This window comes from Rhamphochromis sp. 'chilingali', assembly GCF_963969265.1.
Source record: "Rhamphochromis sp. 'chilingali' genome assembly, chromosome: 4".
Lineage (NCBI taxonomy): Eukaryota > Metazoa > Chordata > Actinopteri > Cichliformes > Cichlidae > Rhamphochromis > Rhamphochromis sp. 'chilingali'.
Window position 1 is genome coordinate 23,532,241 of NC_137948.1, and position 17,052 is coordinate 23,549,292.

Below are 17,052 nucleotides of genomic sequence, written 5' to 3' on the forward strand. Positions count from 1 at the left end.
GGGGCCTCCTCCAGAATTTCCATTTGTACTTACTAGCAACCACAAGCAATAAAATGTTATAGTAAACAGAAGAAACGATAAAGGTCCCCCCTAACACGTACAAATGCCCAAGAAAAAGTAATAATTAATGACAGTAGTGAATCATCAATTTTCAGCTTGTATTGTCTTTATAGCAGAGGGTGTACCTAAAATATGTCTAAAGCAATTCAAAGCTAATCAACTGAAAAATCAAAAGATATGATCTTTGTCACATCACTGTAAAAATGAGCTAAAGTTTAAACACTGTATACAAACACAATTCAAACACAGCTGCGGGTTAATGTCATTGTCATTATCATATCAGGTAATAGACTTACCTGGCCTCTTAGCCAGCTCCAAAAGACTTTGAGTCGGACATTTAATATCTTTTGATACTGATGTTTTTTTTAGTTATGACTTGATCATTTCTACACAGCTGCTATCAAACCAAAATATACATTTATTTAAAATCAAAAGTGTAGAGTAGTATTTGAAAAACAAACAAGCAAAGAACCCACAAAACCAAAAAAGATGAAAGAGTTAATTCTTTTTGGAGACTATATAATTTTTTCTCTGGTGTCATCCTCGGGTCATTATGGTAATATTAACTGACTGATGTAAGATTTACTGACCTTATCCTCCTGGGAGAACCTTCTCTTGTACTAAGCAAGACATTTATCTCCTCTAACACCATATTTTAATAGAGGCAAAAACTCTGGTTTTCCCAGTCCACTTAAATGTACATAAACAAAGTGGTACTCTATAGAAAGAGCGTGTTTCCAAGACCTATTAGGAGGTGTATGTGTTTGGTTGCTTTTTAGAAAATATGGCTTCAACAAAACATGTCTTTGGTTTTCATATAAACTCTTCCTGTGTATAAGAGAAAGTTGGGTTCCTTATAGTGACATATATGGTAACGAGATTATTATAGATGAACCTGGGTGTTTTTTGTTTGTTTGTTTGTTTTAGATGAACACTCCACTTACTGTATGCATAGTGTACAGCGTGGGACTACACAGTGTGAAGTTTCTACAGCTCGTACTGACTTTAATTTGGATGTTGAGTCACAGTGTTAGAGTGCCACCTCTTGGTGAATGTCAGGAAATGTTTTAATTTACAATAAAAGATTTATATTGTCAGTAAAAAACTATTTTTAGTGCTCCCTCCTGCTCTACAAACAGCTCTCCCCCTGTCTGAGCCCTGCTCTGACTGTCTTTTACAGCTGTTTTGAAAAGGACAGATTTTTCTTCATAGTCATTTTCTCAGTTGTGATATAACAACTGATTACCAAAAAACAAGCTAAGAAACAAACAAAAAAAGCATGTGACAAAATAAACAATGTCTTTGAAGGAAGGGAAGGAGGACTGGTGTCTTGGATTTAGTTCTTACATGGAGAGGCTGACAGAGATTTCGGTTGTTGTGACAGATGACGGCAGCGGAGGGAAAAGAAATCTCTGTATAAACACAAGTTCGGAAAACAGCCACCAATTGTTTTGCTTATGCTCTTGGATGTGAATGCTGTTTCCCTCATGATAATACATACCATTCCATTTACAGCAATGGCAGCCCTGTTGAAACTGCCAAAGCAGAGCTGCACTTCCTATTGGGGATAGGAATAATTTAGGAAATAACATGGTAACCACTAATGTCACAAAGGTCACTGAATGCTAAAAATCTCTTGAGCTGAACAGAAAACATGAATTGTAGCCAAGGGTGGACCTTCAGGGGCATGCTATATAGTTATATGTGTGCTGAAATAGTTTGTTATATTGAGATATATATACCTAAAGGGAAAAGATTAATTAGCCTTAAGTTGTTTGTCCTTGTCTTAATGAAGGTATTGCTGGTGAAACCCGGGATATTGTGAAACACTACTAGAGATGGAACCAGAAACGGAAGACCAAGAGCAGAGTGGTAACTTGGCCCCCTGGTCAGGTTCAGATGGGTCCCAGGAGATTTATGTGTCTGGGTCTGTGGTAGAGTCCCACAATGAAGATGAAGTCAGCGAAGCAGAGTACCCGTTAGAGCCAGAAAGTACTTATATCTCCAAGTATGACCCTGACTCCCCAGAACACCTTCAAGAATGGGAATCTGCAGGTGAGCAACAGTCCCCGCCTGAACTTAGTGGAAGTGAAGAAGAAGTATCATATCAGGAAGAGGATGACATCTACCTTAGTGAGTCGAGAGAGTCTCCTCACATCCAAACCTCACAAACATCCCTGCATCCAGAGTGCACAGACTCAGAGGATCATGCTGGCAAGATATCACGGCCACATTCCCAGTCTTCTTTCTCCTCTCTTGGCTGTGCTGCTGATATGACCATGGCCTTGACCCTGACCACAGGACAGCCCACGGGAGCCAGTAATAGAAAAGGCCCAGAGACTGGAAACAGCAAGCTTGAATCTTCAGAGGAAGGAGGGAGCAGTGAAGCACCTCCTGCTTCTGTCTCCTTTGGAATTTCAGATGAGGGTGCTGAGCAGGCAGAGAAGTGGAACTCGGAGTCTGACACAGATCTGTGCAGACCAGACAGGCAGAGGGCAAAGTACACACGTAAGTATCGATCTTCTACCCTCCTTTTATGTGTCAGTCAAGGTAGTACTGCAAACTGCACAGCAGCAGAAAGGTTGTTTTTTTTCTAAGATTTAAAATGATTTAATAAGATTTGTGAACAGTTAAGATATTATTTAGTTACTTTAAATTCAGCCAGCTGAGGCACACATTACAGTCAGTGAATAAAGTTTTTAAAAAGTTACCTTTGGCTGTATTTACTGTAGCTGGTATGTGAATCAAAAGACCTAACTTAATTGATAAATAACTTTGACAAAGCACAATGGGTGCTGCTGTTTTTTCATGCTGTAACACAGGGTCTATTTGAAGTGGACTTACTGGGAGAATACCCATGGCTTTATTAGTCAGAGCAGGATAAGAATAAAATATGACCATATGATGAGGCTGGCAGAAACAAATTTGACAGACACCAGCATGTGTCACCCTGGCCTGTCACCCGATCCCTTTTCCGATCGTAAGCCTTGACTGCAGTGGAAAATGAGCTCCTCACTTTTCTTGCCTTATGGATGCCCCCTAAGTTAGCTGTAAGTAAATATGATGCTTTTATTAGTGTGCTTGCTTCAGCAGGGGGATCTGAAATTGTGTCTTACCTGTCATGCTTCCATTAGTTGCTTATACTAATGGCATTATCAGTCCCATAGCTTTTTTTTTTTTTTTACTTTACTGAAAATTGACCAATTGAGTACAGTGTAAACAAAAAACATTACAATCCACATTTTCCTATGTTTTATGGTTCAGCTTCTTCTTGTTTTAATCTCTCTCCTTCCTCCTCCTCCTTCTCCTCTCACCCTCGTTCTCTTTCTGTCCCTCCCTTCATTTTTTTCTTTGTCTCAGGGCTCAGTCGCAGCGAGAGCCAGTCAGAAAGGCATGTCAAGGAGACCAAGTCTAAATGCAAGAGAATTGCTCGGCTTCTAACCGATGCGCCAAACCCCCAAAATAAGGGAGCCCTGCTGTTCAAAAAACGCCGGCAGAGAGTCAAGAAGTTTACGCTTGTGAGTTACGGAACTGGTGACAACAAGGTTGACAGTGAAGACCAAATAGAGGAGGGGGCTGAAGAAGTTAGATCAGCCGGGTATAACTTTGTGGCCACCAGTGATTCAGAGTTAGAGGAGCAGTATTCTCTTTATCAGCAGCAGCACAATTTGAGTCTGAATTGGGGAAGTGTTCAAGAAATGGATGCTCTACCAGAGACAAAAGGGAAGGGAGTTTTGATGTTTGCTCAGCGGCGCAAACGAATAGATGAAATTGTTACCGAGCATGAAAAACTGAGGAGTGAAGGATTACCTGTGGAAGTATTAACAGAACCTGCCTGTGAACAAGCACAGCAAATTTACGACACTGAGGAAATGTACGCGCATGCTGATCAGGCAGATCAGAGTTATATGAATGCAAATCTCAAGCAGCATGGAGAATATCAAGAAGATTTCCAGGACATGAACCATCTGTCCAATGTACCAAAACCCTTGGTACCAAACAGAACTGCAAGGCCTTTTCTAGGATTTCAAGATAGCCCAAGTTCTACCCCCATACCTGGGAGTGTTGTTCCAGTTACAAAGAAACACGAAACAAGATTTAAAGTACCTGTGCCTATTAACACTAACCCACAGGTTTGGTCTCCAACTGGAGACATAATAGCCTCAAGAGATGAGCGAATATCTGTGCCAGCCATCAAAACTGGCATCCTACCAGAATCAAAACAGAAAGCCACTAATAAACAGTCATCTGTGCGGGCACAATATTCAGATCTTCACACTCAAAACAAAGGGGAAAGGAGGTCTTATATTGATTCGGAGGAGGACTGTTTTAGTCTAGGTGCTGAAGCTTGTAATTTCATGCAACCCAGAACAATAAAACTCAAGAATCCCCCTCCAGTAGCCCCAAAACCCACCCTCAACCCAAACTGTCCACCATGGATGAGAAGGAGCCCCTCCAGCGAGCCCAATATTCCGCCAAGAAGTCCGGTTTCACAACCTTCGCACAGTCCCGTGGGTCCTCATAGTCAGAATTACTTACAGCAACAAGACTGGGCTCAGCTTCAACAGATGGCCAACCGCTGGGCACCAGATCAAACTCAGGCAACACTTCAAACACCTACTAATGCCTGGGCTCCGGACAGCTCTTCTCAGCTTCATCTGCAGCCAACCACAAATAGCTGGAGTCAACAGCAGCAACGATCCCCTGTGAGTATGCAGGCCCACAGTCCTACTTACAGACCACAGTATCCAACTTCACGCTCAAAGAACAAGGCAGACAGCACTTCACACTCAATTGCCTCTTGCCCACCACAAGCAGGGAAGTCATATATCCACTTGTCAAAAGCACCACAGTTTTCTCCAAAGGGTCGGATCTCAGACAGAGGTACCAGTTGGGCTGGTGATGGCCCAGCTATGACTGGAAAAGGTGCAGAATTGTTTGCCAAAAGACAGTCCCGTATGGAGAAGTTCATTGTTGATGCTGAAACAGTGCAAGCAAACAAAATCAGATCCCCCTCCCTGACCTCATCCCTCCCGAACTCTTGGAGGTATTCATCGAATATTCGAGCCCCACCTCCATTATCCTACAATCCCCTTCTTTCTCCTTTCTATGCTGCAGCCAAACAACCCCCTTCCACAAGCCCAAAAGTCAATGTCAAGACCAAAGAGAAATCTAAATCAGCCCCCAAGCAACTCAACTCTTTAGATATAATGAAACATCAGCCTTATCAGTTGAACTCATCACTGTTCAAATATAATGTGGTGCCTGGAACCAAAAGCCCCACCCCCAGCCCCACCCCCAGTCCCAAACCAGCCCCAGTGTCAAAGTTCGAGGTTACCAAAAACCTTAAACTTAGGGTTGCCTCTGCCACTTCTCCTTATAATGCCTCTGAGCTTGCTGTTGAAAGCAAGGCAGAAGTCCCAACTAAGTCACCTGGATCGGTAAGTTCCCAAAGTTCTTCTGCCCAAAACACAAGATTGGCTGAGCCTCTTGCAATTGACAAGCACGTGGATAAAAAGCACACTGCAGCACCTGCAGCCCATCGCTTAACCAAAAAGCCAGCACACAGCGCCAGACCTGCAAGCACATCTTCCCAGCAGCCATCTGCTGCTGACAGCATAGCTTCAGCTTTCTCTCCTGCATCTCTTATTGCTAGAGGCGCACGTCAATTGGCTCCTTGGCCAAAGTTTTCTGCTAAGAAGCCAGTGGTGACAAGCAAACACTGGAAACCTGTAGCCATGCTACATTAATTCTTGTACTGTATATGGTCTTGTTTTGGTATAGTCAACACTGAGACAGTAATTACATAGTTATCTGCAACTTGGCAGCCTCTAATGTGTCTTAACAGGTGGAAATATAGAGTCCTTTGCACTAAACGTAGGCCTCAACTGGAATAATTTGCAGCTATAGAGATCTGTTTAGCTGGCAATGTAAGGAAACAACTTAAGGTACAGTTAAGCTCTTTTAAATCTGTGACAGATAAATTCAACATAAAGTACAACAAATAAACACATTAGCACATAACATAATGTCCCTGACAATTGGAGAAAAAGGGAAAAGCAAAACAAAATAATGTAGATTCTTGTGATGTGCTATGTCATGTGCAATAATGTGTGCAGAGTCCTGTTCTGCTACAATATCTTATTTTGGGTTTTTTTGGTTTTTTTAAGAAAATAGATCACCTGCAAATTTGCATGCTGAGATAGGAACCCATGAAACCCCAGACAATACAAAACAAACACATAATGTTTATTATCTCTCTCTCTCTCTCTCTCTCTCTCTCTCTCTCTCTCTCTCTCTCTCGCTATATATATATATATATATATATATATATATATATATATATATATATATATATATATATATATATATATATATATATATAGATAGATAGATAGATAGATAGATAGATATTTACCCCTATCAAATTAGATTGTTTAATCTTTTATTCAAGTTAATGATAACTGATTTTTACAACTTATACTTATAATACTCATGTGTGTTTGGGGAAACAATTTGCATTTGCTTCAGCCTCATTCCAGACTTTGATGGCATTAGAGCAGCAAAAAGCATTCATTTTGGTTGTGACCTGATGACTAAAATATTCTAAAAATGTTTTTTATGTGGGTATTTTTCAACATGGCCAGTTATTCAACTGTCAGAAATTTCATCAGAAATTCTATATCCTCATCCTTGATGGAAAAAATGAGCAAAATATCATAGAAATTTGAATGTTCTGCTACGGTTTCACGAAAACATCTACTGCAAATCTTTATCCCCTCATCTTTCTGACATGTCAGTGTTTGCACTTCTTGTACTCGGCACTATCATGCTATTAAATTTCTCTTTCCTCCTACTTGTGTACTTCATATGTGTGTTGTGAACAATTTCCCTATTTCCTTTCTCCTTTGTCTTTCTCACTGCCTCACACTTTTGCACATAAGTGGCTCAATCTTGTTGCACTTTTAGCAATTACGACCTAATCTTTCAAACTTAACTGTATTTGTGTGTTACAGCTTTTCGATCTTAATCTCTGAATGTTGAAAGTCTGGAACTATAATCTCAGCCCCCTCAAAAGCAGAATTTGATTTTGCTATTCTAAACATTCATGGACAGCAAGTCATTAGCTTCCGTCATGATAAATAATATATTATCTGTATACAGCAAAGAGGCATTTTTTTCAAATGTATAACTAGAGACAGAGTAGAATTAACTAAAGCTTTGAGCATTTTCAGTGGTTTCATATACCCTTAACTTATTATCGCTGATTAAAGATACAGCAATCACAAAACATCTCCTTACCTTTTTAGTGTTCCTGTTTTCTATTGAGAAACTATACACATTAATAAACTTTTTTGCTTATTTCATGTAGAAATAGCATTTGATTGACATCAATCTCTCTCTCTCTCTCAGTCTAGTTACAGCCATAATTATGCAACAAACACCTTTATTATAGTTACCAGTTCAATTAAATTAAATTCAGTTTAGTTTATTCAGAAGTCAGCTTAAAATACAAGTAAAAAAATGTTAACATGCAAAATAGTTATTTATGAAATTGGACTAAATAGTGGCCCAGGCATCAGATGATATGCATGAAAAATATAATAATAATAATAATAATAATAATAATAATAATAATAATAGATTGCAATAATAATGAATAGCGCTTTTCTAGGCACCCAAAGCGCTTTACAATTCCACTATTCATTCAATTATATACATTTGTCCTCTTGGCCAAGTCTCACTTGGAAAAGAGATTTTAATCTCAATGAGACTTTTACCTGGATAAATAAAAGATCATGAAAAACAAACACAACCTTCTAACATACAATGTCTTATTAATTCAAATATCGTCATATTAATAACACTAATCTAACACACGTAGGCAGTGATAATAGTGTTAGCACATGATAATAGTATTAAAGTATATAAAGTAAGTAGTTTATTAAAGTATGAACTTAAAATATAGTGCTATTGCAGATTTTGAAAGATCTTTGCTATACAGGGTTCAAAATCAAACATATTTTAGTAGCAGCTGTTGTATATAAGTTCTTTTAAATACTGAAAAATATTGATGTTTTAAAGTGCTTCCAAGCTCATCCCAATTCTGTGGACCTCTACAGGTCACATGTAAAATTGCACATTTAAGTTTACATTTCTTTCTCTTAAGAATTGTCTTTTTCCTTGTCCTGTGTGTGTGAGAGGGAAAGTGTATTTGGATAAGCTCACAAACTTGCTAAATACTATAGTATGCAGATTACAGGCAATATGAAAAATGCTACATTCAGTTGACTTCAGGAGTTTGTGACAATGAAAAAGAGAGTTAGAGAGTTATCCAGTCACACAGTTTACAGCATGACTCTGTCTACCTTTAATCTGATGAGAGCTATATAGAAGCTTGTTTCTGCCACTCAAAAAAGCAAAAACAAAATAGTTTTACTTTTTTTTTTTCAAAAAAACATTTATATTCCCAATTACAGGTTATCATCTCAAAATTTTGATTTTATAACTTAAAATTTCAAGTTATTTTCTCAGTTTCAAGTTGTTGGTTTTTTTCCAGAAAAGTTATTAAATTAAAATTTTGACATACTTACGTGTAGCTAAATGTTTTGTTTGTTTTTATTGCATTAAAAACCCTATTAGAGTGCCTTTAGAAATAGACCCATAACATAAATACTTGTTCAAACTAAAAAAAATAATAAAAAAAATAAAATAAGTAATTTAAAAAAATTGTAATTCTTATGCAAATTCTAGAGGCAGAGGAAATAGTTCCAGTAGTTCCAAGTTTTTTCCCCTGTCTTTTCAATGGCATTAACACTGTACTTGTTTCAAGGTGCTTGAACCAGCAGCAGGTAAGTTCGGAAATCTTCTTCATTTAGTCTGAATAATTCCTAAAATTCAGATATATATGACTTTTACACAAGTGAAATTGTCCATTTGCTACTAATATTGATATTAACCATGTCCATTTGTTTTCACTAAAACATTTTAACAGGATTCATAGAAAAAACAAATAAAACCTCAAAATATTCTACAAATCTGAAATTGCTTTGTAATGTGGAATCTGCACTTTTTAAAAGACAATGTAAGGCATATTTAATCAATCAAAAAAAGACGGAAAAACGGGGGGGACCTCAAAACATTAACACTACTTCTGCCCTTGCTCTGTGGAAGTGTAAAAAGGAAAATGTAATAAAATGACCAAAAAATGACATAAAAAAACTATCAAAGAACAGACAGTCAAGATGGATTTGGTAAAGTAATAAAGTATCTTTACGTTAATTTATTTCACAGAGCTAAAGACATAAACATGAACAAGATTTCAAATGCATCAATGTATTCCTTCTTCTGTGTGCAGAGACACAAGTATACCAGCAGAGCAATTATAGCTACACTTACCACAGGTGTGCAACATCAAATACATGCATTGGTTTCTTTAGCTTCTGCAGGCAATATTGAGTAAACCATTTCTGTTGAGGCATCACCCACGAAGTACAAAGTGCTCTCGTGGGCTGTTAAAACACTTTTCTAAGCAAGGACAGATGCAAGAAATAAAAAGTTTAAAAAGACTCAGAACAGAACAGCTAGAGTGAAGCCACAACAATATCAAATATACAACAATGCTTGACAAGAAAGACAGCATTATAGGTCAACTCAAGTCAATCACAAAAACAGGGTTCCTAATTTCGAGCAAAGGTAATGACTTAAGAAATATCAGAGGTCTAAGTCCTTATTTAGACTTTTATACCAGGGTAACTGGTGCAACTCAATCCTACATGCTGTTCTTTATTTGAGGCATTTGATAGTATTCCCACCCCTAGCATCGAAACTAATAGTTTCAATACCTGACACTCTTAGGGCTCAAACATTCACATAATGGTAATGTTTTGTCATAGGACAATTCAAGGATAATCTTTATTCAGTAAGTCTTTTTTTATTTTAGAGAAGAGTAACACACATTTTATTACACTTAAAATATGAATACACTTCAAAAGCATTAGCTCTCCAGGTTTCAGAGAAGCCAGATGGTGGCAGCAGAGTCTGCAATGCTGCTGTCACTCCAGCCAACAAGTTTGTGCTTTTCTTTTAGGGATTTGGTAGAAGTCGTTCGCTGAGCCTGCCTCAGAGACTGAGTTCAATGCCTTCTCCTGGACATCTGTCACCAGTGAGCACACCCGGGGTACTGCCAATACAGAGGCAAACATCATTCCAAGAAAAAGTCCACAAACCACTTACACCATGGGAGGCAGCATCAAGAAGCCCTATTGGCTCTGTGGATGAAGCCTTTTTGTTTCTCCCCTCATCTGCAGCTACTAATGCCAAAGCTGCAAAGCACCGGGGATCTCTGCCAGAGCCTCCAGAAGAATGGAAACGCAGGGTATCTCTTGATCCTGCACCTGTCAGTAAGAGTCATTATCATCATGAGGCCCCAGCTTTTCACATTCTTACCAAGAGCAGGACATTCTCACCTGAGAAACCAGCCTTCTATGGGCCTCCCTTCAGACCTGCCCAGCCTCTTAGGGCCAGTATTGGGCAAATGGCACAAGGCTTCAGTCCAACAAAGTGCTCTCCTGTGTACAGTGCATTTCAGCGAAGTTAATAGATGAAGTCAGATATCAGAGAAAGAGAAATAATAAATGATATTAACATTGTAAGGCACAGATTTTCCTTCAGAGTATAGAAAACATGAAATGCAGAGAATTGTTATTTGTCACTAGGAGATGGAGTACTGTATGTCGAAAAATGAGGGTAAGGCTTTGGCACAGTTTAAGCCATTTGTTATGTTGGTTTTGCATTTATGACGGGATGGATAATTATGTTGATTGCATGAAAAAATCATTTGGTTTAAAGCAAGAACATACTGTGACGATTGTGTGAGATATGAGCTCAGCTTTCATGGGAAATGTTGCTATTGTGCCACCAGAGTGTCATCCAAACAGTATTATATCACTCATCCTATAATAATCAGATTTTTTCTCAGTAGTAATGCAGTGGTGATTACACAAGTAACCATTTCCAATAATCTCATTCACTTTATTGACTTTTGTGTTTTTCAGACATCATATGGTTCCTATTTTATCTTTTGCAATGCATTGCCAGAAAAGTTGTAAGCTTACAATCAGTGTGTGTGCCTTAAGGAAAGTGTTATTTAAAGTGACAAACTGTGTGTTGGCTTATTTGCTTTTATTTTGTTGATCTTTTAATAGGAATGAATCCTGCATGAATAAATGCAAAGTTTCCCACCTTTGATCAGACACTGTGTGGTGTTTAAGTGTTAACAGAAGCAGATGCTGTCCTTGAGTGCCAGAGTTTCCACGTGACGCGTGCAAATTTAAAGTTGGGCTCTTACCGTGTACAATATCACTGTTTTCACTTTTGAAACACAAGAAATAAAACAGATTAAAACACACTTTTAGTGTTGTTATTTGAATTTAATTTGTTTCTCAGAAGTTCCTGATATCAATCTTTTATTGTAAAATTTGACTCTTGAAGAGTAGATATAGTCTTTTTCATTTCTCTGTTTTGCCTTTTTAAATTCAGATTATAGGATAATATCACATGCAGCTGATGCCGGTTTTCCCCCTGAAAAAATGGTATAAATTGCAGGATACATTTTTAAGCTTTTTTTTTAATGGCGGATGTAGCAAATATGATGCAAATTTATATATAGAAAATAAAATGTAATTAATTTTTTTAACAATTTTGTCAGATGGTTCAATAAACGCTCCATTTTTAGATTAGAATTTTCTGGCAATTATTTCATGGTTCAGGCTTTAAAGGGTTAAAATACTGAGTTGACAGGGTTTCAGCCTTATTCCTATTTTAAACTTCACAGACTTTGAAAAAGATTTAACGGTCAGAATATCTTCAGCACTGCAACAGCTTCAACTGCGAGGATAATGACTTTGATATAAAACCCTTCTTGGCAATACTCCATCACCCCTTTAACACCCCTCTCTTATCTGTTTATCATTATCCAGAGTCAGTAATTACACATAACAATAGTAACACAACTCAGTTTGGAGACAGAAGTGTGCACGCAACATTAACAGCTTCCCTAACATGAAGGCATGGTACCTCAGAGGTTATGTCAGCCCACAGAGACATGTCGAATATAAGGCGTCGAGAGACAGGAGAGGCACCAAACAAAATCTCACTGAGTGGGTGTGTGTGCTGTCCATCCTCCCCCCTCTCTCTATGATAGCGATCCTTGCCCCATGGTGTTTGAGATTGGTTTTGAGTGTTTGGCAGGTTAAATTTAGCCTATTGATGTAAGCTGCATTCCAGTCACAACAGACCCAGAGACACACTCACAGTTTGGCTTTAGTGTCCAGGAGTGTGAAGATCAGGGAAGATCAAACTACCTACTGTAGGTTGACCCCTGAGCCTCCGTGTCTCCTCTTCAAGGATACAGGACGACCATCACAGGTATGGACAAGCCTTATCAAGCTTATTTTGTGAATATGTGATGTATTTTTAATTATGCTCTAATAACGTTAACACAGCACTTCTTTTAAAATTGAAAAACAATTAAATTTGACACCATCTAACATTTATGTTTTCTAAATGGCTGCATGTGTGTTTAGGAGTTTATCAGAGCATTGGATATATTTTTGCATTGAGAATCCCATTGATCGTCTTTCTTTTTACTTTTAACATTTTTTTTAATACAGTTCTTCCAAAGTCGACGGCATAGGGCACAGCAGAGTTATTCAACATTTCAGAGTTTCAAAAAAGCATTTTTAGAGCTGTACCATCTTTGATCTCATTCTGAATTTAGCAACAAAGTAAACCTAAAAATACACAAACACCAGCTACAGAGAAAAATATTTTTGGTCTCATGCTTGAGCAGTTTTATTTGGCTCTGCAGGACAATGATTGTGTCCAGCTACGCATGCAAACTTAGGACACATATTCATCCTTGACCTTTACGCAGCATTAAAAGCGATGCCACTAATGTTAGCTCACATACTGAAAAACTGGTGCAGTGACCACCAGAGATTTAAGAATTGCGTGTATGGCACTAATGCATGTACAATGGAGCTTTATAGGTTATGCAATATGCTGCAATCTTTAAATGTGGCACCTTCAGAGTTTATTATAAAATGACATGAGCAGTATACTGTTCAAATCATCGATATGCAAACAGCAAATGGGACACAGACGTTAGAGACTCAAAAACTATACATGTCTCATGTCTGTGAATTTTATTATGTACCAAAACAGGAACAGAACGAACACTGAATGAATATATTTTGAGTTTTATTTAGAGATCTTTAAATACTCTCCATTTCATACATGGCCTTATATTTATAAACTCATCAACCTATGAGCAGAAAATAAAACTTTATGATTCTGGCAGAACAACTACATCCTGTGTCCTGTATGTGTTTCCAGTCCTCCTGAGTTCTTCTCATCTCGCCAAAGCCACAATGTCACAATTCTGTACAATGCCTGCTGGAGAGAGGAAGAAGTGTGCCACAGCTATATGCCGAGAGGTCCAGGGTACCAGCGGTATGATATTAGAGCTGAGGCTCGGCAGACAAAAACACAAGAGAAAATTCGTTGTTATCAGAGTTCAAAATGTCAAGGCTGCTCTCCAGCGACTACCATAAATCAGCTAATGGGATGATTTATACCTATGGTGGCTATGTTTTTGTCATTTCCAAAGGTCTATTTTTGGGTGGGTGTCAGGGAGGGAGGTTGTGAGGGCCAACTGCTGCTTGGGAAACGTAAAGGTCTGTGACAGCTGGGGTACATTCTGTCTGTACACGTGGATAACGGAGCATCACGTACAGCCAAAACGATTGTACAAGTACAAGTACAATGGGGACAATTTGTTTTCCATGGCAGAGCTCACAGAATTGAAATTATACATTTTGTGACTCATATAATGCTATCTTATGAGCTTGCCTAAACCTAGCCAGGCCGATAAACTGACATTACGTTGTGTATATTTATACTTTGTCCCACATTTTCACCTTTAAAACCAGTGCTGCAATGATCTCCTGGACGGGTTTATGGGAAAACAAGCCAGTGGCCACTGTTAATCCCATCCATTCCTACTTTAGTACACAAATGTCTGCAGGAATATGCATCTAACATAGATACAAACTAATATTGTTATTTATGTACTCATGAATGTAGTTTTTATTGTGGCATTGACATAAACCAGGAACCTTTGCCTGCACTCTCTCATTTATAGCAAAACATCAGTTATCAGTGAAAATTAAAATTCAAAGTTAAAACTTAAAGTACATACAGTAAAATACTGGAATATCAAAAAAAATATTGCCTCATCACTATTATGCAAAATGTAATGAATACATTAAACTACATAACAGACTGCTTTTTCCCCATCTTTTCAACTTTGTTGTTGGGCAGGTTACGTTATGGACCTTGGAAAGAAGCTCAGCACTCCTAAAGACATCATGTTGGAGGAGTTATCTCTGCTTTCCAACAGAGGTTCTCGGCTTTTCAAAATGCGCCAGAGAAGATCTGACAAATACACGTTTGAAAGTATTCAAAACGAAGCAAATGCGCTGCTCAGTGTAAGTCGACTTGTTTGTTTTACTTACTTTTTATTCATTATCTCTCTCTGAAGTTCCAGGATTTGGTTTAAAGAAAATCTGTAAAGGTGCCTGCACACATTTATCAGGATATTTGCTCTTAACAAAGAGTGTGGTAAGACATGGATGATAACAGAGACATGTGCCTCGTGCCTTTTACATCCTGCGGGCAAGTCTTCTGAGAGGCTGCTCAGGCACTTTGCTGTTAATGTGCGTGACACAAAAAGCAGCAATAGATGTTAGCAGTTCAACATGTAGCTACACAACTGATATTTTAACCCAATGATGCACTTTATTCTGTTTTGCAGAATGATATTTTGAACATGAATACACACTCTGTGGAAATAAAAGTGGAGCCGCCAGCCAATGGAAACATTGCTAATGCTGAAAAAGAAGATTCAGGTAATTATGCAGCTTAGTAAGTCAGGCTGTTCTTGTTTTATCCAACAGTGAATTAAATGAGGATCTAAATATGGTAATGCAAAAATAAATAAGTAAATAAAACAATCATAATCAAAGATGTAGTTTTAAGATGGATTACTCTGTTTTACATTTGCTCCTCTGTACATGAGTCTGAAATTCAGCCGATAAGACTGCACAGTCAAATAAAAGCTACTGATTATGTAATGATGTCATAATAATAACAACTGCTATCATAGATTCATAACAGCTGGTCTTATCTTATGGCAACCGATTTCCAGAACAGGACACCATGTACTAAATGTAACTATGATTAATTATGGGCAGCTTTAAAAGCGTTATTTAATTGTATTATTTTGACAGCAGAGTCCTGTGCCTCCTCTAAAAACCCTTGAGCACAATATCATCTCATGTCGACACATTACATGATGAGCACACGCTTCAACTATGTGCTATTTTTAAGGCCTCAGATCATATTGATGGACAACTCAGTGTGCCTGTGTTAAGTGTTGTCTAAGCGCAGTATCTATTCATAAGCCTGTCCACTCTAAAACATAATGGCTCAAGAAAACAGCTCAGCGTTAACACGTAAAAGCAAAGCAGGCTGACGGATCATTCTGTTCAAACAATAACCCAGATTATGATCGCCCTTGACTGATTCTGGTTTCCTCCTTCACAGTAACGACTACTGAGAAGTTAAATCCCACAGCTACACACAAGTCATATCACTCTCCATGGGAGGAGGCCCTGCTCCGTGACCCTGACCTCGCTGAAACTCTCAAACTAAAAATGCCAGCAGCAGACCCACGGTCAGAGCTTCCTGAATACAAATGCTTCAACCGGTGAGAAAACTACGAGTCTGTTTTAATGAATTAGAGCTGAGCACAACAAAGACTGACAGTCATAAACTGAGCTTAATTACAGGGTTGCCACTCCATTTGGTGGATTTGAGAAAGTTTCCAGAGGAATCACATTTAAACTACCTGAAGTGGACCTGAACCCCCCCAGATACCCAGAGCTCCAGGATGCGGGGTTGAAGAGACCCACCTTCAACAGGACAGCCCAAGGATGGATATCTGAGGGCACCCATCTGATTTTACCCACTATTACCCTGGAGCCCATCTCAGTGCCAGAGTCTGATGACCTGTAGATGATTTTATGCAAAATGATGCCAGCTTGGTGCTGCCTGTGACAAGAAAACAGCCAATTAGTAACACTAATTTTTTTTTAAGAGATTTTAATGGACAGAGAGGGTTTCATGTGTTTGACACCCTTTAAACTAGAATGTTTACTGCCTTTGAAGACATGTGTCAAAGAAAACAATGTAAATAGTAAATGGAATGTACCCCTATGTGTTCTGGAGTCTCTAGAGATACTGAAGTATATCTGCAAATTACAAAGATTGTGAAAAATGAATGAAGTGATGAATATAAATTGTAAATAAAAAAATATATATATTTATTGGTGGTGCAAGAAAAAAATGGCCATGCAACAAGTTATTTAGGTAATATTCATAATTCTTCTTGTTAGGTACACCTGTTCATTTGTTTTTTAACACAAATATCTAAATAGCCAATCACATGGCAGCGACTCTGCACACATGAGCATATAGACATGGTGAAGACGACCTGGTGAAGTTCAAACTGAGCAACAGAACGGGGAAGAGAGGTGACTTTGAACGTGACATGGTTATTGGTGCCATATGAGCTGGTCTGAGTATTTCAGAAACTGCAGATCTACTGAGATTTTCCCACACAACCATCTCTAGAGTTCACAGCGAACTGTCCAGAAATGAGAAGATATCCATCAGTTCTCTGGGAAAAATAACTTGTTGATGCCAGAGGTCAAGGGAGAATGGGCAGACTGCTTCAAGATGATAGGAAGCAACGATAACTCAAATAGTCACAAGTTGTCTGCTTCCACATGTGAATGGTAGGGTCAGAATTTGGTGTGAACACTATGAGGACCAGGGTTAGGATCAGGATGGTAATGGTGGGGGATT

At 38.4% G+C, this 17,052-nt stretch overlaps 2 protein-coding genes across 3 annotated transcripts; both read left to right on the forward strand.

The window, feature by feature from the left end:
• Positions 1-1,898: 1,898 nt before the first annotated feature.
• Positions 1,899-10,751, forward strand: synpo2b (synaptopodin 2b; the record flags this gene model as incomplete). The annotated part of the gene is made up of 3 exons (XM_080880060.1): positions 1,899-2,568; positions 3,421-5,501; positions 10,151-10,751. The coding sequence occupies 3 exons, from the start codon at positions 1,899-1,901 to the stop codon at positions 10,658-10,660; spliced, it is 3,261 nt and encodes a 1,086-aa protein (XP_080736186.1). The 3' UTR covers positions 10,661-10,751.
• Positions 10,752-12,354: 1,603 nt separating this feature from the next.
• myoz2b (myozenin 2b) lies at positions 12,355-16,518 on the forward strand. Of its 2 annotated transcripts, XM_080880407.1 has the most exons (6): positions 12,355-12,489; positions 13,459-13,575; positions 14,446-14,612; positions 14,939-15,032; positions 15,730-15,892; positions 15,975-16,518. In XM_080880407.1, the coding sequence occupies exons 2-6, from the start codon at positions 13,494-13,496 to the stop codon at positions 16,198-16,200; spliced, it is 732 nt and encodes a 243-aa protein (XP_080736533.1). In that variant the 5' UTR covers positions 12,355-12,489; positions 13,459-13,493; the 3' UTR covers positions 16,201-16,518. The 2 variants fall into 2 exon arrangements, with proteins under 2 accessions (XP_080736533.1, XP_080736534.1); XM_080880408.1 differs by lacking the exon at positions 13,459-13,575 and having other exon boundaries at positions 12,361-12,489.
• The last annotated feature ends 534 nt before the right edge of the window (positions 16,519-17,052 follow it).